The sequence below is a fragment of the Haliotis asinina genome, chromosome 7 (genome assembly GCF_037392515.1).
Source record: "Haliotis asinina isolate JCU_RB_2024 chromosome 7, JCU_Hal_asi_v2, whole genome shotgun sequence".
In the NCBI taxonomy this organism is placed as follows: Eukaryota; Metazoa; Mollusca; class Gastropoda; order Lepetellida; family Haliotidae; genus Haliotis; species Haliotis asinina.
Window position 1 is genome coordinate 3,450,260 of NC_090286.1, and position 23,288 is coordinate 3,473,547.

At 40.0% G+C, this 23,288-nt stretch overlaps 1 protein-coding gene across 1 annotated transcript in view; it reads left to right on the forward strand.

Moving 5' to 3' along the window:
- Positions 1–23,288, forward strand: part of LOC137291600 (uncharacterized) — a 210,965-nt gene that overhangs the window by 183,635 nt on the left and 4,042 nt on the right. The window contains exons 6-27 of the mRNA XM_067822983.1: positions 2,746–2,886; positions 3,465–3,602; positions 4,221–4,364; positions 4,789–4,935; positions 8,685–8,828; positions 10,667–10,813; positions 11,562–11,699; positions 13,142–13,279; positions 13,916–14,053; positions 15,391–15,511; positions 16,003–16,070; positions 16,966–17,249; positions 17,546–17,633; positions 17,720–17,796; positions 18,198–18,234; positions 18,494–18,591; positions 18,739–18,864; positions 19,050–19,195; positions 19,747–19,882; positions 22,038–22,184; positions 22,694–22,718; positions 23,060–23,124. Coding sequence (XP_067679084.1) covers positions 2,746–2,886; positions 3,465–3,602; positions 4,221–4,364; positions 4,789–4,935; positions 8,685–8,828; positions 10,667–10,813; positions 11,562–11,699; positions 13,142–13,279; positions 13,916–14,053; positions 15,391–15,511; positions 16,003–16,070; positions 16,966–17,249; positions 17,546–17,633; positions 17,720–17,796; positions 18,198–18,234; positions 18,494–18,591; positions 18,739–18,864; positions 19,050–19,195; positions 19,747–19,882; positions 22,038–22,184; positions 22,694–22,718; positions 23,060–23,124 — 2,693 coding nt within the window. The remainder of the gene's footprint in view (positions 1–2,745; positions 2,887–3,464; positions 3,603–4,220; positions 4,365–4,788; positions 4,936–8,684; positions 8,829–10,666; positions 10,814–11,561; positions 11,700–13,141; positions 13,280–13,915; positions 14,054–15,390; positions 15,512–16,002; positions 16,071–16,965; positions 17,250–17,545; positions 17,634–17,719; positions 17,797–18,197; positions 18,235–18,493; positions 18,592–18,738; positions 18,865–19,049; positions 19,196–19,746; positions 19,883–22,037; positions 22,185–22,693; positions 22,719–23,059; positions 23,125–23,288) is intronic.

Below are 23,288 nucleotides of genomic sequence, written 5' to 3' on the forward strand. Positions count from 1 at the left end.
CACCACGAGCCGATGACTACAGGCCCCCGTTGACACAACTATTCCATTTGTGGGATTTGATTACACTAGTGTGAAGAGGATTACATTCATTTGGTTACAACAAAATCAAACAGTAATTAAACACTTCCTCACATAACTCGCCATGACTGTCAGCTTGTGACATTTGGATGTATCAAGAAGGGTGCAGCAAGTCGTTGTAAGACGTCATCTAAGACATGTGTTCACGTGACTGGAAAGTGTCACGACGGTTGTACGACTGGTTACAGAGGAGATGACTGCACTCAGAGTATGTTTCTTCTTAACTGACAATCTGCTGACATTGTGCTAGTGCCTAAAAGGTGGTACTGTCGTGATATTTTAAATGTCACACTGCTCATTCATAACGAAAGGTACAAGGACGTTAATGCAGCATTTGCGCCCAACCAAGTGACAGTTAGGTGTGTATTATACGCTACCTACACTAGAGAAACCACAGGATGAACAGCTATTATCTCTATGTTCTGATGATTATGGGTGATACGTTGTGCTCCTGGATTTTACAAGAATGAAAACGTTTCATTATAACGTAGTTAGAATAGCTTCATCTGCGGAATGTTTTCCAAATATACCCAAAGACAAGTGTTACTGCGGGCCAAGGTAGCATGTTGATATTGTTCTGGTAAAGATTCTGCTGTTGTGATGCACAACGCTTTCTCATCCGAACTATATCCCCTTACAGAACATGTGCCCTGACGTAAGGTTCGATCGATTGTGCGCCTGAAGACACACTGCATTGTGTTGAAATGGTCCTTTACACTGAACATTGTGTCACATTCTTGCAAATTTCGTAGGATTCGAACAACAATTATTTGATTGCGTGTCTTGGCCAGTTTAACATAGTCTTTACCTGGTTCAAGTCCAGCATTCATTTACAACATTACCAATGAAAACCGTTTTTGCCACAGTAACTTTGTCATGATTATTTGTACAGATGTGACATCGGAACTGTTGCTTTGTATCGTACATCCCAGCTTTACAAAACTGGTTGCATTTCCTTAGGGGTTACTATTTGTACATATGGATGGACCAGCTTCTAAATAGCTTGCATCTCAGCCCCGGTACACAACATACTCGCCTCTTGTGTATGTCAGAGTTTGACTATTAGGCGTGATCTCATTAATGTGTTTTTATCAGACAGATGGAACTTGTAATGTCCAGGTACCGCTTGTGATAAATGACGATATTTTTTTCGAATTCATAAATAACATCACATAAACAAGAGTGTATCATGCTTGTGAGTTCATGAATGCAGTATGCAATTAGCTTGCCAAGGCATGTGTCAGATAATACGCTTTTCTATACATGAAATACCAACTTCATTTTTATATTGCAGTCGTTCTCCTCAGCAATGAAAACCCAGTCACACTGCCAGTGACTTTAAATCAAACTAGCGTAATAGAAACTCCCATAGCAACTGACGCCAAACACATCGCCTACACGTAGTTCGTGCATGTTGATCGTGTATCTTACTGAAACCAAGCACTCCTGGGAACATACTAAATGAACATAATCTGGATCAATCTAGGGCGCTGATATTTTCTAGTATGCGCTTCCTGATACCATTGAACCAGTTCTGACCTCATGATAGGAACCGTGTTTGTAAATGTCGTCTCATTACCGTCGTACATTCGAAATTATGTTTGTCTTCTCCCTAATTCTTTGTCTTGATCAAAGCTTACACCATGTGGACTGCAGAACAATCGGTTTAAATATGTTGCAAAGTCAAGCAGAGAATAAAAATAATTATTTTCAAACAAACCCGATCGCTGCTGAAATTGCTGGTCCAGGTTCAACTATTATGCAGCCGCCTGACTGCATTTGGAGCAGTTAAAGTATTTCTTATTTAAATATACGTGTGATATAAGCGGTAAGTGACGTCACTCAGCTGTATGTATACTAGTATTTAAGCGTGTGCAAATGGTCGTTATGGAGACAACTGTTGCATGGACTGCAACTCCCGTCACTGTGGCAGCAGAGACGAGTACTGTCCTCCTGACACAGGGGCGTGTACATGGTGCCAAACCGGATGGGCAGCACCGAACTGTACTGTTATACTCAGGATTATACGTCAATGGACAATGTCGATTTGGACCGTTTTATTAGTCAGTTTTACTTAGTCGACGATACCTTTTACACGACATTACTGTTTGTAATAATATCTAGCTGTATCACTATGGAAGTCATTATTGAAACTATATTTAAAAGTGTAGGCTGTCAAATGTAACTATGTATAAAAGCTTTGATGATACATTTTGGAGGACGATATTTATCAGCAGAATGTTGGAATGTGTATAGTCATCGGCGGAATGACGTCGCAATAGTTATTCCCATTGTGTGCACCAGCATTACAAAATGCATCATGTTTCCTTTAGTGGTTACCGCATCGTATTCGCTTGTGATTGATGAATGTTTCGACAGGTTATATCTTAGGTTCCACTTCACTGCCTGCCAGCTTACTGTGTGTATTAGGGACAGAATCGTTGTCTCACTATCTCTAAATAACCTCTTGAACAGGCTTTTTGCAAAATAAGGTAGAGAAGAGAAATGTCATTTTAAGACCACACCCTACTTAAATAATAGCTACTTAAATTGCTCCTCCAGCAAACCCATCAAAAACCGGACTGCAGTTGGGGTAAATAAAATATACTTTACTTTACTAGTGTTATAAGAGGTACGAGACGTCACTCGACCGTTCGTGTATTTCAGCATGTGAGTTTGGTCGTTATGGAGACAACTGTAACAAGTACTGCAGCTCCCGTCACTGTCGCAACACATGGGACTCCTGTCCAACTGCCACAGGAGCGTGCTCAGCGTGCCAAGCAGGGTGGGCAGAACCAGACTGTACAGGTATGTGCAGAATTGTACGTCGAAGTACAATGTCAATGCATACAATTTGGTAAGTCGTGTTTTTGTTATTAGTCGACAACTGATATATTATTAAATATAGCCATGGCAAGAAGAGTTTCAGTTTTCTTAGAATTATTTTGTGTAATAAAGAGCTTTTACCTTTCTTTGTACTTTGGTAGAATTCGTGTTGGCAATTATCAGAAAAATGCCACAGCATACTGTGTGTATTAGGGACAGGCCAGGCATGTACTGAATAATGTGGTTTTATCAACAGTTGGAACGTGTGTTAGGTCAATTTATACCATTTTGTAGGTTATTTTTTATATTTAAAAGGTAACTTTGACATAATCATTGTTAGTTTTGGCACAACAAATATTCATAACATTGTTTTTCCTTTCTTTGAACTTTGGTAGAATTTGTGTTGGCAACTATCTGGCAACCATATGTTTATCAAAACAATGTATTTTGGGATTGAACACATCTTTTGTCTCAATGAAAATTGCAATTTAAAAACTGGGTGGATTAGATGGAGATGCTACTAAATACACAGATTCCGGAACGATTTTTATGTTTTCTAGAATGCGAGTCCAGATATTATGGAAGCAGCTGCAACCACCTGTGTAGTAACACTCACTGCCAGAGTGGCTGCGGTGGAATACAGTGGGGTTGTTTCGGTGGATGTTTGGCTGGGTACTATGGACAATACTGTACACAAGGTAATCTGGACCAGTCAATGTACCTGACAAATTACTATTAAAAGTGTTTTAATGACGAAATCTGGGACTTGTTTGCTGTCACCAGTGTCTTTTAGTTTCACCAGGCAATGTTGCTAAGCATGCGTAATTTCAAAACGGGATAACACATGTTAATACAAATGGATTGTTCACGTCAACAAACAAAGTAACCTGGTTTAGGAAAACATTTTGGTCACTGATAGCTCCAACATTGGAATCGTTACGAATCTTTACTAAGGACTTGAATGTTTTAACCCTTATCAAACGCTTTTGTATATTATAGTGAGAAATAGTCTGCATATATCACCTGACATCCATGACAAAGGTTATCGGAGTCCTGAAATAGATCATTGACTTATTGAATACTCTGTCTAAACGTAATTGCAGACCTTCTGCTTCCAATGGTCCCGTGGACCTTAACTTGGCAGAATGACTTTTCAGTTTACCAGAACTACCCATAACAGACATCGTGTTTGCAGTCCACACCCTTGGTCCTACTCATGATTTTCCATATGCAGAATATTCAGCTGATTTTCGGTTTTATTATAACGGTGTTATCTGTAAAACTATTTATTTTGTTTACTGTCATATGTTTGCAAGAATGCAGCCCTGGGTATTATGGAGCCAACTGTGTACAGTCCTGTGATGCACGTCACTGCAAGATGGACTCCAGCTGTGATGCGATACAAGGTCGGTGTGTCGATGGATGCGCGGCTGGGTATCACGGAACAGACTGCAGACAAGGTAATGGGTTCTCATATCTCGTTGTCGGTAGAATCGTGGTAAAAGTATTGTCGGAAATGTGTTTGTAAAACTATTTTCCTTAGCATACATTTTAGAGTGTCCGAATAGCAAAATACATCAAAGCGTCTGATTATGTACTATTGAAAGTCCATCCTTTTCCATAACTCTGTCACTTTTCCGAAATATACTTTGTCTTTTGCTCCGTACATGTGGGATTCAAATATACTTCAATTCTGTGCTTGATAGAGGCTATGGTAAACATGGTTTGTTCTTTTCACCATTCTGCAAACGAGTCTTGATGAAATGACCTGCACTCAATAGGAAAATATCATGATTCGGTTTGGAGCAGTTTAAGCAGTTTCTGTGTAAATGTACCAGTGATATATGAACTGAATGACTTCACTGAACTTATGATGTATTTCAGTATGTACGTCTGGACGTTACGGAGACAACTGCAGCAAGTACTGCAGCACCCGTCACTGTGTCAACAACATGGCCTCCTGTCCTACTGAGACAGGGGCGTGTCCAAATGGAGCCTGCCAAACGGGGTGGGCAGGAACTGACTGTACAGGTATGCACAGGATGTGCAATGTCGATGTGCTGTTATTATGATTTATAGATCGCAGCTTCATCACCAAAGAAACTATATTGAAACAATAACATCTCTAATTACAGGCTTGCTTTTTATGAATGTATACATTATTCATTGGTCCGGGAATGGACAGTGAATATGAAATGCCAATAAATGTCTATTAGATACACCTTCAAATGTAAGTGGAAACCTTTATGACAAGCTATTCATTAGCTCGTGTATAGTTGCCCTTAATGCGATTTCGAATTAAGAGCTGCCCCAAAATTGGTCAAGTCAGCGGGTGCTCTGACTCTCACTCCACTGTCGAGAACATCCCCTGTTGTATTATGGATATGTCATTACACCTAGCGGGACAGCCATGCGCCCCTGTCTCGTGGGTGATAATCTGTGACGACGTGAGCACTATATGATCTGGTATTGGTGTCTTGCTATTTTTTTTATCTATAAGTCTACGGAATGAAAATTCCGTGAATTCATCGCTTGCCAGTCTAACGTCCATTTATTAAACCCCAATTAGTTTAAATATCACAGTCTCAATAACGATCATGGGTAAGAGGTTTTGGGGTCTAACCGAAAACCGAAAACCGAAAACCGAAAACCGACTCCTGAATTCATAGCGCTCTGCACAGAGCCACGTTTAAACTTTCATGGTTTTCTGCACTGGTGAAATGATTAAACACTATTGTACAGTACAATGTAGTAAGATCATATTTATTAAGTGTCACTTTAGGGCCTGCCTCATATCCCATTGTGACGTCATACGCTGGAATTTATCTGTTGTACTGTTGTGAAGATTACTAATATTATTGTGCTAAACTTTAGGGAAACTTAGGAAAATGACGTCTACCTCTATCCGTCTCTATCCGCATAGTGCTATTTGTCTTGTTGATGAGACATTGTCTTGCATTTTTTAATTATTAGCTGTAAGTAAACACGTTTTTGGTTATTAATGGCTTGCTGTGTATCATGGAAATCACAATCTCATCAACGGCAAACATAAATATGAACACCATCATTACACAGACACACACACACACACACACACGTGTGTGTGTATATATATTCATATATGTAATAGTTAAATGTAGATATTTCTATCTGCCTACACTCAGCTTTCAAGTCAAGCAAGGTCTAGTAAACTCGCGACATCAACATTAGCATTGTGACGTCACTAACTTGGACCATTTTGACGTCATACGTCAAGCGGTATTATACTAGTATAATATTGAAGTGAAAATATTACACAACAGTATCTTCAACGGGCGAGTAATAAAGGAGGATATCCCCATTTTGTCTTGACCATAAACTGACCAATGTATTCAATACTGGCAAGTCAGAAAGAAACTTTCTCAAGCGGCGACTATTTTCCATTTTTTAAACGCAGTTTTTGACAAGCGATAACTTAACATGGGATTTTTTAAAAAATATGGTTGTAGGTGTCTTGGGATACCTCCATCGTTTCATGAAAAGTTTCTTCTGTTTAAAATGTATAGCATGATATTTGTAGAAAACGTACAACAACTGTAATGTAAAAATAGCAAACCAGAAAAGTAGTGGTTGTATGGCCTTTATCCGAACATTTTCCAATGGAGATTAACATAGGAGTTACTACCCCCAACAAGTCGAGACATATTAGCGGCATAGGTGACCTTTGGATGGGGATAATAGCTCTGAGTAAGCTCTCAATAAGAGATACTATACAAGTATTTGTTTGGATGGGATAACAGCCCTGAATAAATCTCTCTCAAAAGACAATATACAAGTATTTTGTATACATAGAGGATATAATAGTGCTGAATAAGTGCTCAAGAGCTATAAAAATATGTGTATACGTACTTACGCCAAGACCGATTTCAATCATTGCATAGGTATTAATTAATTATGAACGTCGTAATAGCGTAGGCTTCTAATGTATATCGGCTGGCAGAATAGGTAAATATAGTCACACCATTTCGTGAGTGAATACTGACATGATGCCCAAGTGTGCATGCACAGTCACTGTACTTATTTCTCTTGAGTTTTATCACGTCATGGCGCAAGTTATACAACCGCTTCCAGATGCATTGCAAACCAACATCTTGCCACTCCTCGGCTTCCTCACCAGCGTATGGCGGTGGCTGCTGCTTCCTACCACGACGTCGATGATGTTGGACAGCCGGACGACTTCCTCCACCTCGAACAACCTTCTTGGATAAGCCTAAGTCACTGACACTATCATCATCACTGTCCATCTCATCATCATTACTGTCACGCTTTCTCTTTCATTTTAAGGTAGTATTTTCTGGACAGACATCCTCCTCTAATATATCATCGGAAAGTCCTTTCACAAATGTCACTACTCGAGACGATTGCTTCTTTATGGTCTGGTATAGTGGCTGCCACTGTGTGTAACACCAAACGATACGGTCGGGGAGGGGTTTGATCAAGCAGCATATTGTAGGTAAACACAGACTGTCCACAACCACTGGGTCCAACAGCGAGAACATTCGAAGGGATCAGAAAATTGAATCCCTCATGTCCATATCATCCGGAGGAGGAGGAAGTAAGACGTGAGTTGTTCAATGCCTTTGCTTCTGATGTCTCCGTAGGTTGTCTTTCCTTGTAATAGTCATCCCGCAATCTGAACAGGTGGTCATCTTCATGGTTCCTTTTTCGTATTGTTTTTTGCACAAGACGAGGAAGACGACGTCCTATCCGTTCTGGGGCAAGAGTGAAAAATGGAGCTACCTTGCTGGTCTCCTTCGTTTATTATATAGATATACCCCAAGAGCAGGCCATTCAGCTGTTCACGGCTTTGATACAGCTTCTTCTTGTGACCGTCACAAGCATGTATGATTGTTATACGTACTCTTCAACGCCTCTGAATAATAGTGTGTGTGTGTGTGTGCGTGTGTGTGTGCGTGTGTGTGTGCGTGTACGTGCGTGTGTGTGTGAGTGTGTGTGTGTGTGTAGGAGAATGCATGTGTGTGCGTAGTCTTTTTGCTGCAGCAATCCCAGGGAGAAAACATACAGCACAGCAGACATTCCGTGCTTTCGTTTGGTCTCCAATACAGAATTCATAATAAACGACCCTAGCGATTAATACCTATGCAATGACTGAAATCGCTCTTGGCGTAAGTACGTATACAAATATTGTATAGCTCTTGAGCACTTATTCAGCCCTGTTATATCCTATATGTATACACAATACTTGTATATTATGTCTTTTGAGAGCTGTTATCCCATCCAAACAAATACTTGTATAGTATCTCTTTTTGAGAGATTACTCAGAGCTATTATCCCCCATCCAATCGGATGAGGCTCAGCCGCTGAGTATATCACTAGGTCACCTATGCCGCTGATTTGTCTCGACTTGTTGGGGGTAGTAACTCCTATGTTAATCTCCATTGGAAAATGTTCGGATAAAGGCCATACAACCACTACACAGAAAGGTACCTGCCTCTTACACAGCACTAGGAATAACGATAAACCTACGTTATGAATTAATGTGAGGTGACTTTCTGGCTGAAGCACAGACATCTTATTTGTCACAGATGCTCGTAGGTCCACTCCATGGTCAGAAACTTCTTGATTCTCAAATTTGAGATACGAATTCGGGATGAGTAAACTCCATCTCTGGTCCTAAAGGTATCTGCAATGTCCGAAACGTCTTCATCACTTCAGGGGTTTCTTTCGCATCAAATTGACACGCTAATGTTACAAACAGATTCACACTCTGTATTTACCAGCATGCGCCTCTGGGTATTATGGAGCCAACTGTGACCAGCTCTGTGCTGCACGTCACTGCAAGGTGGACTCCGTCTGTGATGTAACACGTGGACAGTGTGTCGGTGGATGTGCGGCTGGATATCAAGGAACAGACTGTAGAAAGGGTAATAATATACTTGCAACATATCACTTTAACCATGCAACTATATATACTATATCCGATTCAGTCACTGTTTTACATTGGTGGTGTGCTTCTGTTCATGAGCGACTATATGTATTTCTAGGACGGTTGATACGTGTCACTGTATTCCAGTTACTTAGATAAATGCTCATGGATGTTAGTCAGGATCAGGATCGGAGTTGACTTTTTACTTCATATAGTTTGTAAAGATCACCTTCAAAAATGCAAATTCAATAACGATAATGTTAATAATTTCCATTTTTTGATTGTTGAAAACCTATTTTCCAACTTACTGTTTGCTCGGGAACAGGTTAATACAAAACTGCAACGCATATTAATTCGCATGAATAGTAATGATTGGAGCAAACAGACATTGTCGAATAACGATGTTGCACACACCGGGATGAAGCTAACCTAATATATTTTTGCCCTTAACATCCTTCCTTCTTACTTTAGACTGTATATTAATTACAATGTCGAGCGTTCCCACATTCCCACGAGAAGCTATTTATGTTTATATGCGTATCCTTGAAATAATTGTAAAATATTAATCTAGCTTTACATCAATAAGTTGCTGTTCTGTTCCACACACTGCATGTACACAAGTTGCAATGGCTTCTCAGACAGCTTCTCCACAGAGACTCAACTCTGGGTAGACGTGGTGAAGGACTTTGTTTGGTTTACACCCATCGCTGTAGCGCCCAGCAGTACACAGCCATCAACAAAATTAACTTCAAATTTCAGATTGTGTCCAACAGCTTGACCGATCCATCATTAGCTGTTGAATTGCTTCCTTTTATCGTAAGTCTTGATACACACCACCATAGGATCATCCGATAAATAAATATGTGCAAAAGTACACAATAAAATTCTGTCATGAAGAGTCTCCACATTAATCAAATCCCGACCTCCAGAACTGACTGGCATATATAAACGATTAAGAGAGGAACGAGGGTGGTGTGCTCTGTTATCAAACATGATCCTTTTGGTCAGGCGGCCAAGACTCTGGATGTCTTGTTTCGTCCAATCAACTACCCGAAAGGAATAGGAAAGGACTGGCACAGCAAAAGTATTGGTGTCTTTGACCTTGTTTTTGACCATTTAGCTATGAACTCCTGATTTTCTGTAAACGAGATCTATGCTTGGCTCGAAGTTTATCTTGAATCTGGGCATTCTGGAGCTTGTCTCGAACTTGCATTCCAAGATAAGTGCAGGCATGATCTTCCACAAGATGCTCAATAACTCCTCCCCCTTGTAACTTGACCGATCCATCATTAGTTACCTTGCCACGTTTCAAACTGAAGAGTATTACATTTGTTGACTCCAAATGCCATGCCAATATCACGAGAAAAGAACTCGAAAAGGACATCTCGATGTCATGAGTAAGAGGTGTTAGGTATCTGTGCTGAGGAGGTCCAGAAGGGAGGAGTCCCTATTGTGCAGAAAACTCAACGGATTTCAACGCAGACAATAAAGCAAAGGACTGAATGTGTCTCCCTGAAATATGTCCCTTCTGAATGGAATAGATTCCGAGGTCTGCACCTGCCCTTGCGAATACATCGCAAGCTGAGTCGACCAGGAAGTCATTGAAGACTTGAGTAAATCAAATAGACGATAAGGAAGGTTTATACACTGAAGGGACTTCTGAATCATTTCGTGAGGGACATTGTCATATGCCTTTATGTAGTCAATCTAGCACATGGAGAGGTTGCAGTGATTATAAATATTGTTATTGTTATTATTAATACTTCTAGCACTGATAATTACATTGTCCTAGACGTAGTTAACTATACGCTTCATATTACACTCCGTGAATTACAGACTGTGGTTCAGGGATGTACGGGGAAGGATGCAGGAAGACCTGCAACAACCGTCGCTGTAAAACGTCATCCAACACATGTGATCACGTGACTGGAAAGTGTCCCGACGGCTGTATCAGTGGATTCACTGGAGATGACTGTTTACAAAGTATGTTTTTTTTCTTTATTGATAATGACTCCATGCACGTCATTTCTGGCTAATACTATCGTGTTACTATATAAACGCATACTCATTCATAGAAACATATGGTGTGTTTCAAGATTTTTTGAGTAATTTATGATACCTATTCTATGCTTTAAAAACACAGGATATGTAGTTAGTATCTACGTACAGAAATGGTGTTGCTCATTGAAGTTTCTTGAAAGTTCCACAGGTTTCACTTTCCTTCTTAATGAGAATGTACTGACGTCCTGAAGGGATTAGTGGTACCTGCTCCGCACTTCAGAAACTACTTGACAAACGGTTACTGAGGTTATACAAGATCACAGCGTGTTGCACTGAAACGTATATGAGAGCACCATAAAAATAGAAAATCTCCATGGTAATGTTGCACAAAAACACATTTGTTAGTTTAGCCCAATAATTGTTTTACGGGTTCCGTCAGTAGCGAAGCTAATATCAGATCCTTTAAACATGTGAGTTCACTTAATTGTGGGCAAGCGACCACTATGCCCTAGTCTACAGATTTTCCCTACATCCATATACTCTGTATACTGATTTCTGTTAGTGCGGACATTAAACCACCCACTGAATGCTAATATCAGTTGCAGTTGATTGTCATATGGTCTCAACCATAGATTGAGACATGTATAATTCAGCTTCCTTTGTTTTCTGAATACAGACAAACAGTAATTCACTATACGGCTCAAACTAGTCTGTTCGTATTTCTCTTCAGACTGTCCAGATGGCTATTATGGAACTAGCTGTTCCCTGACCTGTGGTGCCAGACACTGTACCGGTTCCTCATGTCCTGCTGATGGTGCCTGTGACACTGGGTGTGAGGCGGGGTGGACACTGCAGAGTTGCACACAAGGTAATATGAACATAGTTCTTGCTACCTCAGTTGTGTTTGTGCAAGAACAATGCTTATTAACTTATATAACGTAACACGTCAACAGCAGAGGGAAACAAGTCTTGATCAAGAACGGAATCTGAAAATCATACCCGTCATCTATGTACAAAATATATTCAAAATTTATCTAACAATTCTATTTCCTTACATTATTATTAAATGATGATTAACATTATAAAAATATCCTTGACAGTTTTCACATTGAAATATTTACCAATTGAGAGGGCAATACAGTCAAGCAGGAAAAATTTATTCAATGTATGTATGTATATATAAACATCAAAAGAGAAGGACATACGTACGTAGCAGAAAACAGCAAGGGACTCAAGATTCGTAGTAAAGGATCACCCGTCACATATGAACAATACAGTTGATACGGAATGTTCGTTGAAATTTGCCAGTACTTTAGATTAGACAATCTCGCTGTCATATGTGGGGAAAACAGAGAAGGTACATACACGTCATTTTAATCAGTAACACCATAAATAATGAATAAAGTTTCATGTGAATATGAGTGATAATATTTGTAATGTTGGACGTTATCACAGAATGTTCCTCTAAAATTGCATGTTATCACTCTCCAGATTGCCCTATAAATGTGCGGGGATAACAGTTGTAAGAGGCGTGAAAACAGCATTTAGTTCGGTGACAACAGGTTTAGGAGTGTTCATCCACCACAGTCCAAGTTCTATTCCCAGTTGAGTGGTCCATTCGGTCATTTCTCTCCAGATCCAAAGAAACTTGCCTCTGATCACATCCATACTCATCATTTTCCCCTACAATGAATTAGTTTCCCATTCAGCATTTCATTCCACTGTATATATTTATTATATATCGTGGTGTATCGTTTATTGAAAGCAGTAAGAGATGACTGGATCGAGACAATGTCACACAGTGGAGTCAGAATCAGGTACAGATTCAGTGATTCGTGTTTAGGCATTAATTCCCTCATCATGCTCAGATATAACTTTTGATATTTCAGAGAAAATAGTGATGAGAAATGAATGACTGCTGAATGGAAATCATTGAAAAAGAGGCAACTGCCACTCAGAAATTTCTTTAAAAATGTTTTTGTGTGTAATGCAATATTTTTTGGGTCAAACGTTTGAATTTTTTCTGCTGGATTAGGTTGGAATAGGTAACACGAAACGTATGTGTTGGACGGAAATGTAAACTGGGTACACACTGCCCAAAACTGTTACGTTAGTGGTGATATGTCGAGATGAATCATCTTTGTTTTGTGGTATTCCAGAGTGTCCAGTGTTAAAGTATGGCACCAACTGTTACTGTAGTGTAGATATGCTAAGATGAATCTTGTCTGTTATGTCGTAATCCACAGTATACCACCGACCTTAACAGTAGGGTTGATATGAAACGTGTTTTCTATGTGATATTCCACACAGAGTGTCCCAGGGGAAAGTATGGCATTGGCTGTAACTCTGTCTGCGGCCACTGTGCTAATAATGTCACATGTCATCACGTCACTGGAACCTGTCCAGGTGGATGTCAGGCTGGGTGGAAACTTCCCCTGTGTCAGACAGGTGAGTGTGGACAATCTATAAGTAAAACGTATACTGCTTAATTATGTATGGCAGTTGTGAGTTCATGGAGGTATGAATTGAAAAACCGGTGTAGAAGTTGTTCGTTGGATTGTTAGATGCACAGCTACTACTTAGTCAGTCGCTGTAAAGCGGTCTTCACACGTCAAACTAAACCAACACTAAGATTTTGAAAGTTGTCAAACTCGCGTTTTCACACGTGAAGCACATATTGTCAAACTTTCGTGTCCTTTGAGCGCCACGTCACATCACATGACAATTTCTTGAAGTGCGAGAGAGGCCGATCTTATTTTTCCCCAAGAGTTTTACAACTCTAAAATTGGTGTTGGTGGCGAGTTGTTGGAAAGTTCAGACTCTGAAACTCGAGTTTGACAACATGTACATGTCTTGTCATTTTGGGAAGGGAAGAAGTGTGGAAGAAGAGTCATACTGTAACTACCCGAAACAAATAAGTCAGGAAAAGGCTAGCAATTTTAGTTGAGATTGTTAGTAACTATTGCACCAAATGCAAGCAGTGGTATCCCGAGAACGGATAAACACAACCGATAAGAATAGGAATAAATCCCGGACACAACATTTGTGTAGTCATGAAAATATACATCTTGGTGCTTTTTGTAGGTTGTGACAATGGGAAATTCGGGATGAACTGTGAGCGCGACTGCGGGCAGTGTAACGGGACGTGTGATGGTGTTGATGGACGATGTCCCTGGGGATGTACCGAGGGATACAACGGTTCTCAGTGCTCAGTGAAGCTCGGTAAGTAATTTCATTTACCTCGTAAGAATAGATAATTGATTTGACCATGATAGATCAACTGCAGGTCATAGGACATTTATCAATATGGGAATTATTACAAAAGTAACTAGGGAGTATACCTAGTTTACATCGTCTAGATCTCTGCATGATAAGATAATATGAAATTCGTCACATATAGCATTGTGGTTACATATTGTACATGGTCTGTTTTCTGTGTTTATATTACACCATCTGCCGGTTTCTATCTCCCGACGTTTGTTACTTGTGAAAATACGACATTTAAACCAGTACACGTGTAATGATTGCGGTTCTTTCACAAGATTAATCCTGAGTACATAAATTGTTTAAGGCATAATCGAATCGTTTAAAAAATGATGAAAAATATTTTTCGTCATCTTCAAAGTACAAAGAACATAGCTTACATAATGTTATTGCCTAATGGGAATATTTTAGTGAGGATAACGCAATGAGCGGTGAGATATCCAAATACGTACACGGCTCTCACCTTCCAACTGAATGTATTTCTGACTTCTGATTTCTGGGTTTGTTTTGCAGATTGCACATGCGTTTCCGACATGTTTAGGAATTCTTATACTAATCTCTCAAAATTTCAAAACAGTATATTCATATATAGTTAATCACTTTAATCTTTAACATTTAGCACTTTTTAAATGACATTGTGAATGAATTTACTGTTCCATTATTCATTTCTTTACAGCCGTTGAATGTGTTGATGTGGTGAGTGAATGAGTTTAGTTGTACGCTGCACTCAGCAATATTTCAGCTATATGGTTGCGGTCTGTAAATAATCGAATCTGGATCCCGTTAGTCTCCTCTTATGACAAGCATGGGCTACTGAAGGCCGACATTCTAACCCAGACCTTCACGGGTCCAGTGTATGAGAGCTCCACTAACTGTTAGAACCAGGACAACACAATGACGTTTTGACATTCTGGACTTAAATGCCATCAAGTTTCATTTTTCGCCTGTCGTATCCTACCGGTGAACTCGACTGTATACTCACGCCCCCTTTGAATCCTACTTCAAAATATTTCCCATTTGCTATGTATGTATATCTATAATTCTTAACTTCCAAAACGCCTGTATGTGACATGATGTAAACAGCTGTCTTGAAATATTATAGTTTTCTGAATACTTACGGTCACGCAAGAACTGTATCAGTTTCCTTGCCCACAGTAAAACGAGCTTCGCCGTGATATGTTCTTCTCCGCACGTTAAACGGATAGAATGTACCAAATAATTATACCTGTATGTAAAGTATACCTTCAATGCTAAAGCAGACTGTACCGGTCATGTACATATTAATATGTTTTCAGCCCCTTTGAATAAAATGTCGCCAATGTCGTCATCAGATGTTACGGTACCAGTAGTGTCTGGAGCAGTTGTAGGATTGCTGGTGGTTGCCATTCTTGCAGCAGTTGTGTTTCTTGTGAGCAGGTAATTTCTTTTCACATCACGAAGAAGCTACCCCTTCATGTGTAAAGACAGGTTTAGACAGTTCACACGTTCCTACTCAGCCATTTGTGAAAGTGAACTCCATAAGCAAAGAAAGAATTGCTCACAAAGGCACAACACAAAGTTTATTTATTAAAAAGATTCTTTCAGCCTGAAACCAAGAGCAGGAATACGCAATAGTTGTATATTCATTCTCCGTACAGGTTTTTATCGGCATTCCTTGGTAATGTGAGATTCATAACAAATACTGCATCATTATATTTTATGTTCATTTTGATATTAATTGGATATGTCTAGCAGAGATTACAGGCTAACAATAAAATGTGACATTCCGATGTGTAACCCAAATCATGCGTTTTGTTTGTGTATATTAGTACCTTTTGGTTTGCTTATTTCTGCAGTGACTGTTTTGTTTGTATTGTGTTCTCGTACGATTACCTTGAGTTCCGTGACACTCACTCAATCTGTTACAGGAGGAGGCGGAGGTCTCGAGGTAGCGCCTTGACCAAACACTCTGCACACTTTCGCCCCGAAGCACAAGGTTAGGTGAAACACCTTTGGCTGTAGCTCTGAGAAAAAGTATCACATAGCGTAGGAATATCTATAAACGTCAGAAATTAAAGTTTTAGCTGTGGTCATATGAATGCACTGAACGGAGAGGAAAACTCAGAGCTGTGATTAGTTTTAAGATGTGCTTTGACAATATTCCTTTATGGGCAAGTCTTTGCGAGTAGGCGGTTGAAGAAAGTACAGTAAAATACTTTTATAACGAACTACAAGGGACCACTGAAAATAGTTCGTTATATCCGTAGTTCGCTATTCACGAAGACCCAATGAAAGAACAGCAAAACACACTATACAGTACAACACATTCCCAATCAGTTTATTCATACATTCATTCATTCGTATTACGTTCTTTTCACTACAACGTCAGTAATCAGGTCACTCGTCACTACACACACGTCATTGAATATATCGTATTTTAAAAGTCTCACGAGTATCAAAAGCTTCTGTCCACATTTCCGATGTATGTGAGAGGCATATACACATGCCTTTTGAGGGGATGCACTTGTTGTTTTCTATTAAATCGCCAAAGACCGAGTTGCCCTGCCGGAAGTGTACACATGCCTTTTGAGGGGATGCACTTGTTGTTTTCTATTAAATCGCCAAAGACCGAGTTGCCCTGCCGGAAGTGTACAAAACTAGGTCGTCATCGACGGGTTTTACGGCCTCCGGCAATTTGATTGGTTAATAATGCACTACGTACTACGAATATTGTTAGGTCAGACATCTACTCGCTGTTTGTTTTTAGCATTTTGATTTGCCTGTGATGTAGTTGCATCATGCGCTAAGTCATGCTCAGACCAACATTACCAATACATCCCTTTGCAATAGTTGGCTTTATATCAATGCTGTGCATACTGGGTATTTTTCAGAGAATGGCGGTTTTGCAGTCTTGGTCCCGGATGAGAACAGAACAGGCCACCAGGAGCCACCTATCAAACCCAAACCTACCCTACAAGCTTCATCCAGCAGACAGCTGAGTTCCAACGACGAAGACCACGAGGAAGAAGAATTGGACGAGGAAGTTCAACCTGCTGACAGTTGTTACTACAACGCAGAAGCTGCAGAAGCCATAAGAGACGTTGCGGTGCCTGAGCTTGCTGCAACCGTCGCGATGCTCAAACAGGGAAAACATGGGTTTGAAAAAGAATATAACGTGAGCACACTTTTGAATATCGTGGTGTTGTATTGCTTTTCTAGTTTGTCTCTATATAAAGGGCCAGTAGTATAGTAAGTGGTTAAATGTTTGCTCGTGATGATGAAGATCCATCAATGGGTACAATGTCTGAAGACCATTTCTGGTGACCCTTGCCGTGATATTGATGGAATATTGCTAAACGTTACCCACTAACGATATAGTAAAATCACATTATTGTCTTCAAATCAAAGTCCAAGCGAAACAAAGTATCCTCCACAAGAACAGATTCATCTGTGAAATGTATTCCCTTACAGCGACTTGTATCTGGATTCACAGCCACATATCAAGACTCACAGAGACCCGAGAACAGTGGAAAAAACAGGTTCAGAGGCTACTACCCCTGTAAGTATACCAGAAAGTGGTGAATGTTCAGATATATAGAAAGACGTGGCCACCGGGGATTTAGCTGATTTGATTTGTTATTTCAGACGACCATAACCGCATCCGCCTCACCCCCCTCCCAGACACTCCTGGATCAGACTACATCAACGCCAGTCTCATGCACGTGTGTATTTTCCTAACTGGTTCCTTTGCATTAAGTGGCCTGTCATGTTAACATTGTCATGGTTATATTTCAAATCCTGATCAGGCTGCAGATCCACTGAGCATCCGTAACGCTGCGACCTGTCGAACCTCTGTAGTTTATTATAGGCTTACGGCTGTCCTAGCTCTATGAACACTTTGTGGATTGGGACCCAGGACACGGCCCTCTTAGCCGAATCGATCCCAGTAAAAGAAAATCCACGGGCTTTCGAAAGATATGTATTAAGTACGTCCCTTTCTGAAGAACAAAATTGTTAAGGCAGAAGTGCTCAGGATCCAGACTGAAGAGTTTTCAATATTTTTAAAACAAGAGGTGATGCTGCAAGCAATAAACTGCGCAATCATCCCATTTCTATATTTCAGAGTTACAACCAGGGAAAGACTTACATAGCAGCTCAGGGTGAGATACACATAAACGTTATGAGTAAATTATGTTACTATGACGTGAGTTTTATAAAAAACCCGAAAAGAAACAGAAAAAAACCCAAAAAAAACCCAAAAACAAAACAAAAAGAAAAAAACCCTACATCGTTGGCATTATGTCGTATAACTTTTCAATCAGTAATGTAACCGTTAAGGATATTTCATTATTGTGTAGTATGTCTTGAAATCAGTGGAAATATTTTTAGGCTGAATCAGCCATCGTTTATCTTTAACAGCTCCCAATAAGATGACAGTACAGGACTTCTGGAGGATGATTTGGGAGCATTCCTGCAGCGCTGTGGTCATGTTGACTGGTCTGGTGGAGGAGGGGAAGGTAGGTGTTCATTCTGGGAGTGAATACTGTATGACTGAATTGATGAAAATATAAGCCAACTATCACAAAAAGGTAACATTCGATTGCGATTTGTATTGTCACAAGAATGAACATTCTGTAAACATATGCACACAATTTTAACTCCAGGTAAAATGTGAGCGGTACTGGCCTGAAGCTGGTGTAATGAAAACTGATCAATTCAAAGTTGAGGTGGATGTGACGCAAGTCCGTGCGAACTTTACAACAAGGCACATGAAAGTCACTTCGAAGACAGTAAGTCTTGGCACGGAACATGCATTTTATGCGTTTGTTATGTTGAGAAAAACTATTCATACGTAGTGAAACTGTGAAACCTCTGACTTTGTGAAATAATTTCATCGTTTTGATTTAAGGACATACATATAGTTACACTTTGTATTTCGTGTTATTATTTTAAACACCGACATCTTCTGTTGCAGACTGGAGAGAATCGGTCTGTCATCCAGTTCCACTTCACATCCTGGCCTGACCACGGTGTACCTGACACCCTCGCTCTCGTCCACTACATATGGTTGGTCAGACAGACAATTGCAGAGAGGGCCGGGCCACTGCTCGTCCACTGCAGGTAGGACATTCTTGGTCACAAGGTAGCGATCCACTGCCTTACCACTGTGTATTTTAAAACCAGTCTTCGGACACTTCAAAGTGTGACGAAGGTCCTGCTCTATTGACTAGTTTGAAAAATGGTCTCACCTCACAAGCATTAATTGATTGTAGCCTCTTAAACATTAACATTGTTATTTTGAAGCCTTTTAAATTTCTGATAATGCTATTTTGTTGAAAGTTTTGGTTCTCAGGGAGATGGTAATCTAGCCGTTATTATGTCAGTTGTTATTTTGAAAATGAATATCACCGGGTGTGCAGTGTAAGACGTTCCCCTCACGGGTAAATGATGTAAAGACTCAAAATCCTGAGAGGTAGATTAATGATTTGGATGGTTTGGATTAACGAAAGACTCAAGCTTTACGCACAGCAATCTGGAAATCATCGAGTTCCTGACTACGCGTTTCCGTTAGTCGCCTCTTACAACAAACATCTCATCTGTATCTTCACAGGTAGATTGGCTAATGAGGTCAGACATGAACATTTCAAATGTATACATTATGGACATTTCAGTGCGGGTATTGGTCGTACTGGGACATACATCGCCGTGGACTCCCTGATAGACCAGGCCCGTGAGGAGGGGGTGGTGGATGTCCTGGGGTACGTGTCAGCTATGAGGGGGGAGAGGAAGAACATGGTCCAGACTGCGGTAGGTTGGCTTCATGTATATTTCCAACAAGTGTTTGTCAGTTCATATATCACTGGCCGCTGACTTTGGCAGGCGCATTCTGGTTTCAATGAGTGTGTGAAGCACTACCGTAGCCCTCAAGAAGACTCGCCCCCTCGTTGCTTGGTTTCAGTTTTCACCACTCGCCCTACACCATAACCCTCAAGAAGACTCGTCCCTCTCTCCATGCGTTTTATCTTTGAAAATACGACATACCAATCAAAAGGAGCGTAATGATTACTGTACTTTGCGGTACTAAAAATATATCGTTTATGGCTTTATATGATTGCTTATGAAACATGAACATTTTATGTCATCATTATGAAAATAAATAGCTAAAAGAATGATAGTGATATTAATAATAAATAGATTAATAAATTAATTACCATGAAAGGTTGTGAAATTCAAATACGCGCGTTTATTTATTCAACTGCTGTCCTTGTCCTACATACCCGTGAAGGTCCCGGGGTAGAATAGGCCTTCACCATCCCATATTTGCCATAAAAAGCGACTATGCTTGTCGTAAGAGGCGGCTAAATGGGTCGGGTGGTCAGGCTCGCTGACTTGGTTGATGCAGGTCATCGGTTCCCAATTGCGCAGATCGATGCTCATGTTGTTGATCACTGGGTTGTCTGGTCCAGACTCGATTATTTACAGACCGTCACCATATAGCTGGAATATTGCTGAGTGCGGCGTAAAACCAAACTCACTCACTCATTCACTCACCCCTGACCTACTGAAGACTCTTTCTGACGATCTTGCGGGTTTGTTTTGGTGATTGTACGTGCGCTTTGCGACATAGTTGGAAACTCTAATCATAAATGGCTTCTAAACTTTTAAAAGAATATATTTACATATAACTGATTAATTTTAACAGTTGGCTTAGTTCGCATCTCTGTGGGTTATTTTAGTCAGAATTTTTAGTGTAAAATCGTATAATTCAGCAAGGTTAAACAAATGATCAATTTATTAAATGATCAAGTTGAAACAAAATATCTTTTACATGGGTTTTTGTCATTACGAGGGAACGCTCCAACAGCAAAGCTACTCGACACTTGGTACTCAAGAATATGTATTCTCTAGTCTTATTTTTATTGCAATTTTTGTCCATGGGGAAAGATATCGCGTCGTTTCTGTTATAGAAAGCAAGAGTAATAAAACCTTTCTGTAACCGTAAGACGTGTCTGCGGAAAGTAGGTCCATTGCATGATTCCAACCGTATCATCAGCATGTGTGAATCTCTCAATAAAACAGCAATGACACCGGGTGTCGAGGTAAAGATGCAGAAACCTATACGTGACACCACACTAGAGCTACACTTTTCATCGAAAAGTCCTCTTGGTTTGGAACAATACTGAAACAAACGGCAGTAAAATATGACCGTCAGCCCATCTTGCCTTTGCCAGCCACTGGTGTTACTTCTGTGACAAGGTTTCAAACGACCATAACTTGAGGCATTCGTCACCAGCTTGTGTTAATCCAAATAGCCACTCGGGCCCCAGTGGAAGGATTTCATCTTGGCGCATGAACATCATAACTACTTCAAACAAGAACAATTACTACATTCCGTTTGCTTATTACAGTGGTACTTAATATCATCGAAGCAGTATTGTATGTCTGTTCTCACCTTTTGTGTAACTGTGCTGTACCACTGATGAAATATTAAAATGCCTCAGCTGAAAAATACGGATAACCCAGAAAGATCAGACTAAAAATCCTCAGAGATGTAAATGTAAACCCAGATGTTAAGGATTAAAGTTCATTAGTTATGTTTTGATATATTGTTTAGAGGAAAACACAATTATATTTCCTTACATATGTTGGAAAGCGCACGTATAATGAGTGAGTTAAGTCACATGGGAAAGATTTTACTTAAACAAATTCTATGATCATGATAAATACACCAAATGTATAAACCCCATTCAACGACTGACAGTAAAATGACAATTAAAACTAGCTGGCTTCGTTCTGAAGTTTCTGGAATTTGGGGTTTGCAGAATTAAATTCTGATGTGTTATATTCTACTTCCATGTGACAACATGATCATGAACTGCAAGCTTGGAGCTGTTTCTGATTGCAGCTAAATTATCGTAATGATTCGTTGCTGACTACACTGTTTGGCCTTTTTCAATCTCAGGCCCAGTACGAATGTGTCTTCGACTGTCTGGTAGAGATGACGACGTTCGGCTGTACCAGCATGGACGTCTCCAACTTCACCACCAGTTACAGCAGCAGCGGCATGGACACCACGGTTGACGGACGTACTTTGAAACAGTTGTCCCAGGTCAGTATATCTCCATTATCTCCTGTAAGCTTGCCTAGCTTTGGTGAATGATCGTCTAGCTCGTGTTTTAATGGCGAGACATGTAATACCGATCTTTGTGTTGAATAAAGTCTTTTATCATCAGAAATAGTGAGTGTTCAGATTCAAATCGTGAGCACTTGCCAATGTTTTACCGTCCTTTGTAACTGATGTCTCTTACAGGTTCTTTCTCGACACTATGTGTTGCTTTCAGCCGATGCGACGTTAACTCATTTCACTCATTCATTTACGTTTTACATTGAGGGCATGTAGCGAGAATCCTGAAACTATTTGGGTTCATGCTTGACTGCCATTCATCATAAGCATTAAATGCAGCAACAAAAAGACACGTAGGTTGCATTTAGGTCATGCACATTTTTGTAACTTAGTTTTCCTTATGCCAAATATTTTCAGTTTCTCAAAAGTCATAGTTTTCCCTTTGCTGAAGTCACGCTTATCTATCTGAATAATTTGTATATATATGTGCACAGATGCTGTTATCGGAGCCTCGAGATGGTAAGTACACATTGAAACAATTATTGATCAGTGCTTGGGCTTTAACGCTGATGTAAAGTGGATATGCACCCAGGTACTACCAAGCAGAGGTGACACCGAGTGTCAACGTAAAGATATCATGCCATTAACATTCTAAGACTTTTTATGCATAGAATGGGCACCGTAAAGTGCATCTGTTAAAGTCAGCCGGATCTATGACGAGTGAAGGGAACATGACACACACGCCGATCCATATATGTTCTGGCAAGTACATATCATATTGATGCCCGTGTCTAACACTGTATGGCGACACTCCAGTTATATGTTCTCTGATATTCTGTTTATACTGTTCCACTTCTCAGATGCTCTTAACAGACGCAGAATGTGGGTGGATGGAAACTCTGATTTCATTGTGCATGTTGGACCGGTAGGTGGACATCATGTGACAGTACAAAACTTGGGACTCTATATTTCTCATAATCCCGATTTAATAAACACATTAATGCTCATTTAAATGAATACGCCACTGAGGTTTGATAAAGAAATTTCGATGAAACATCTGCATAGGAAAAACACTCATTGCTGAATCCA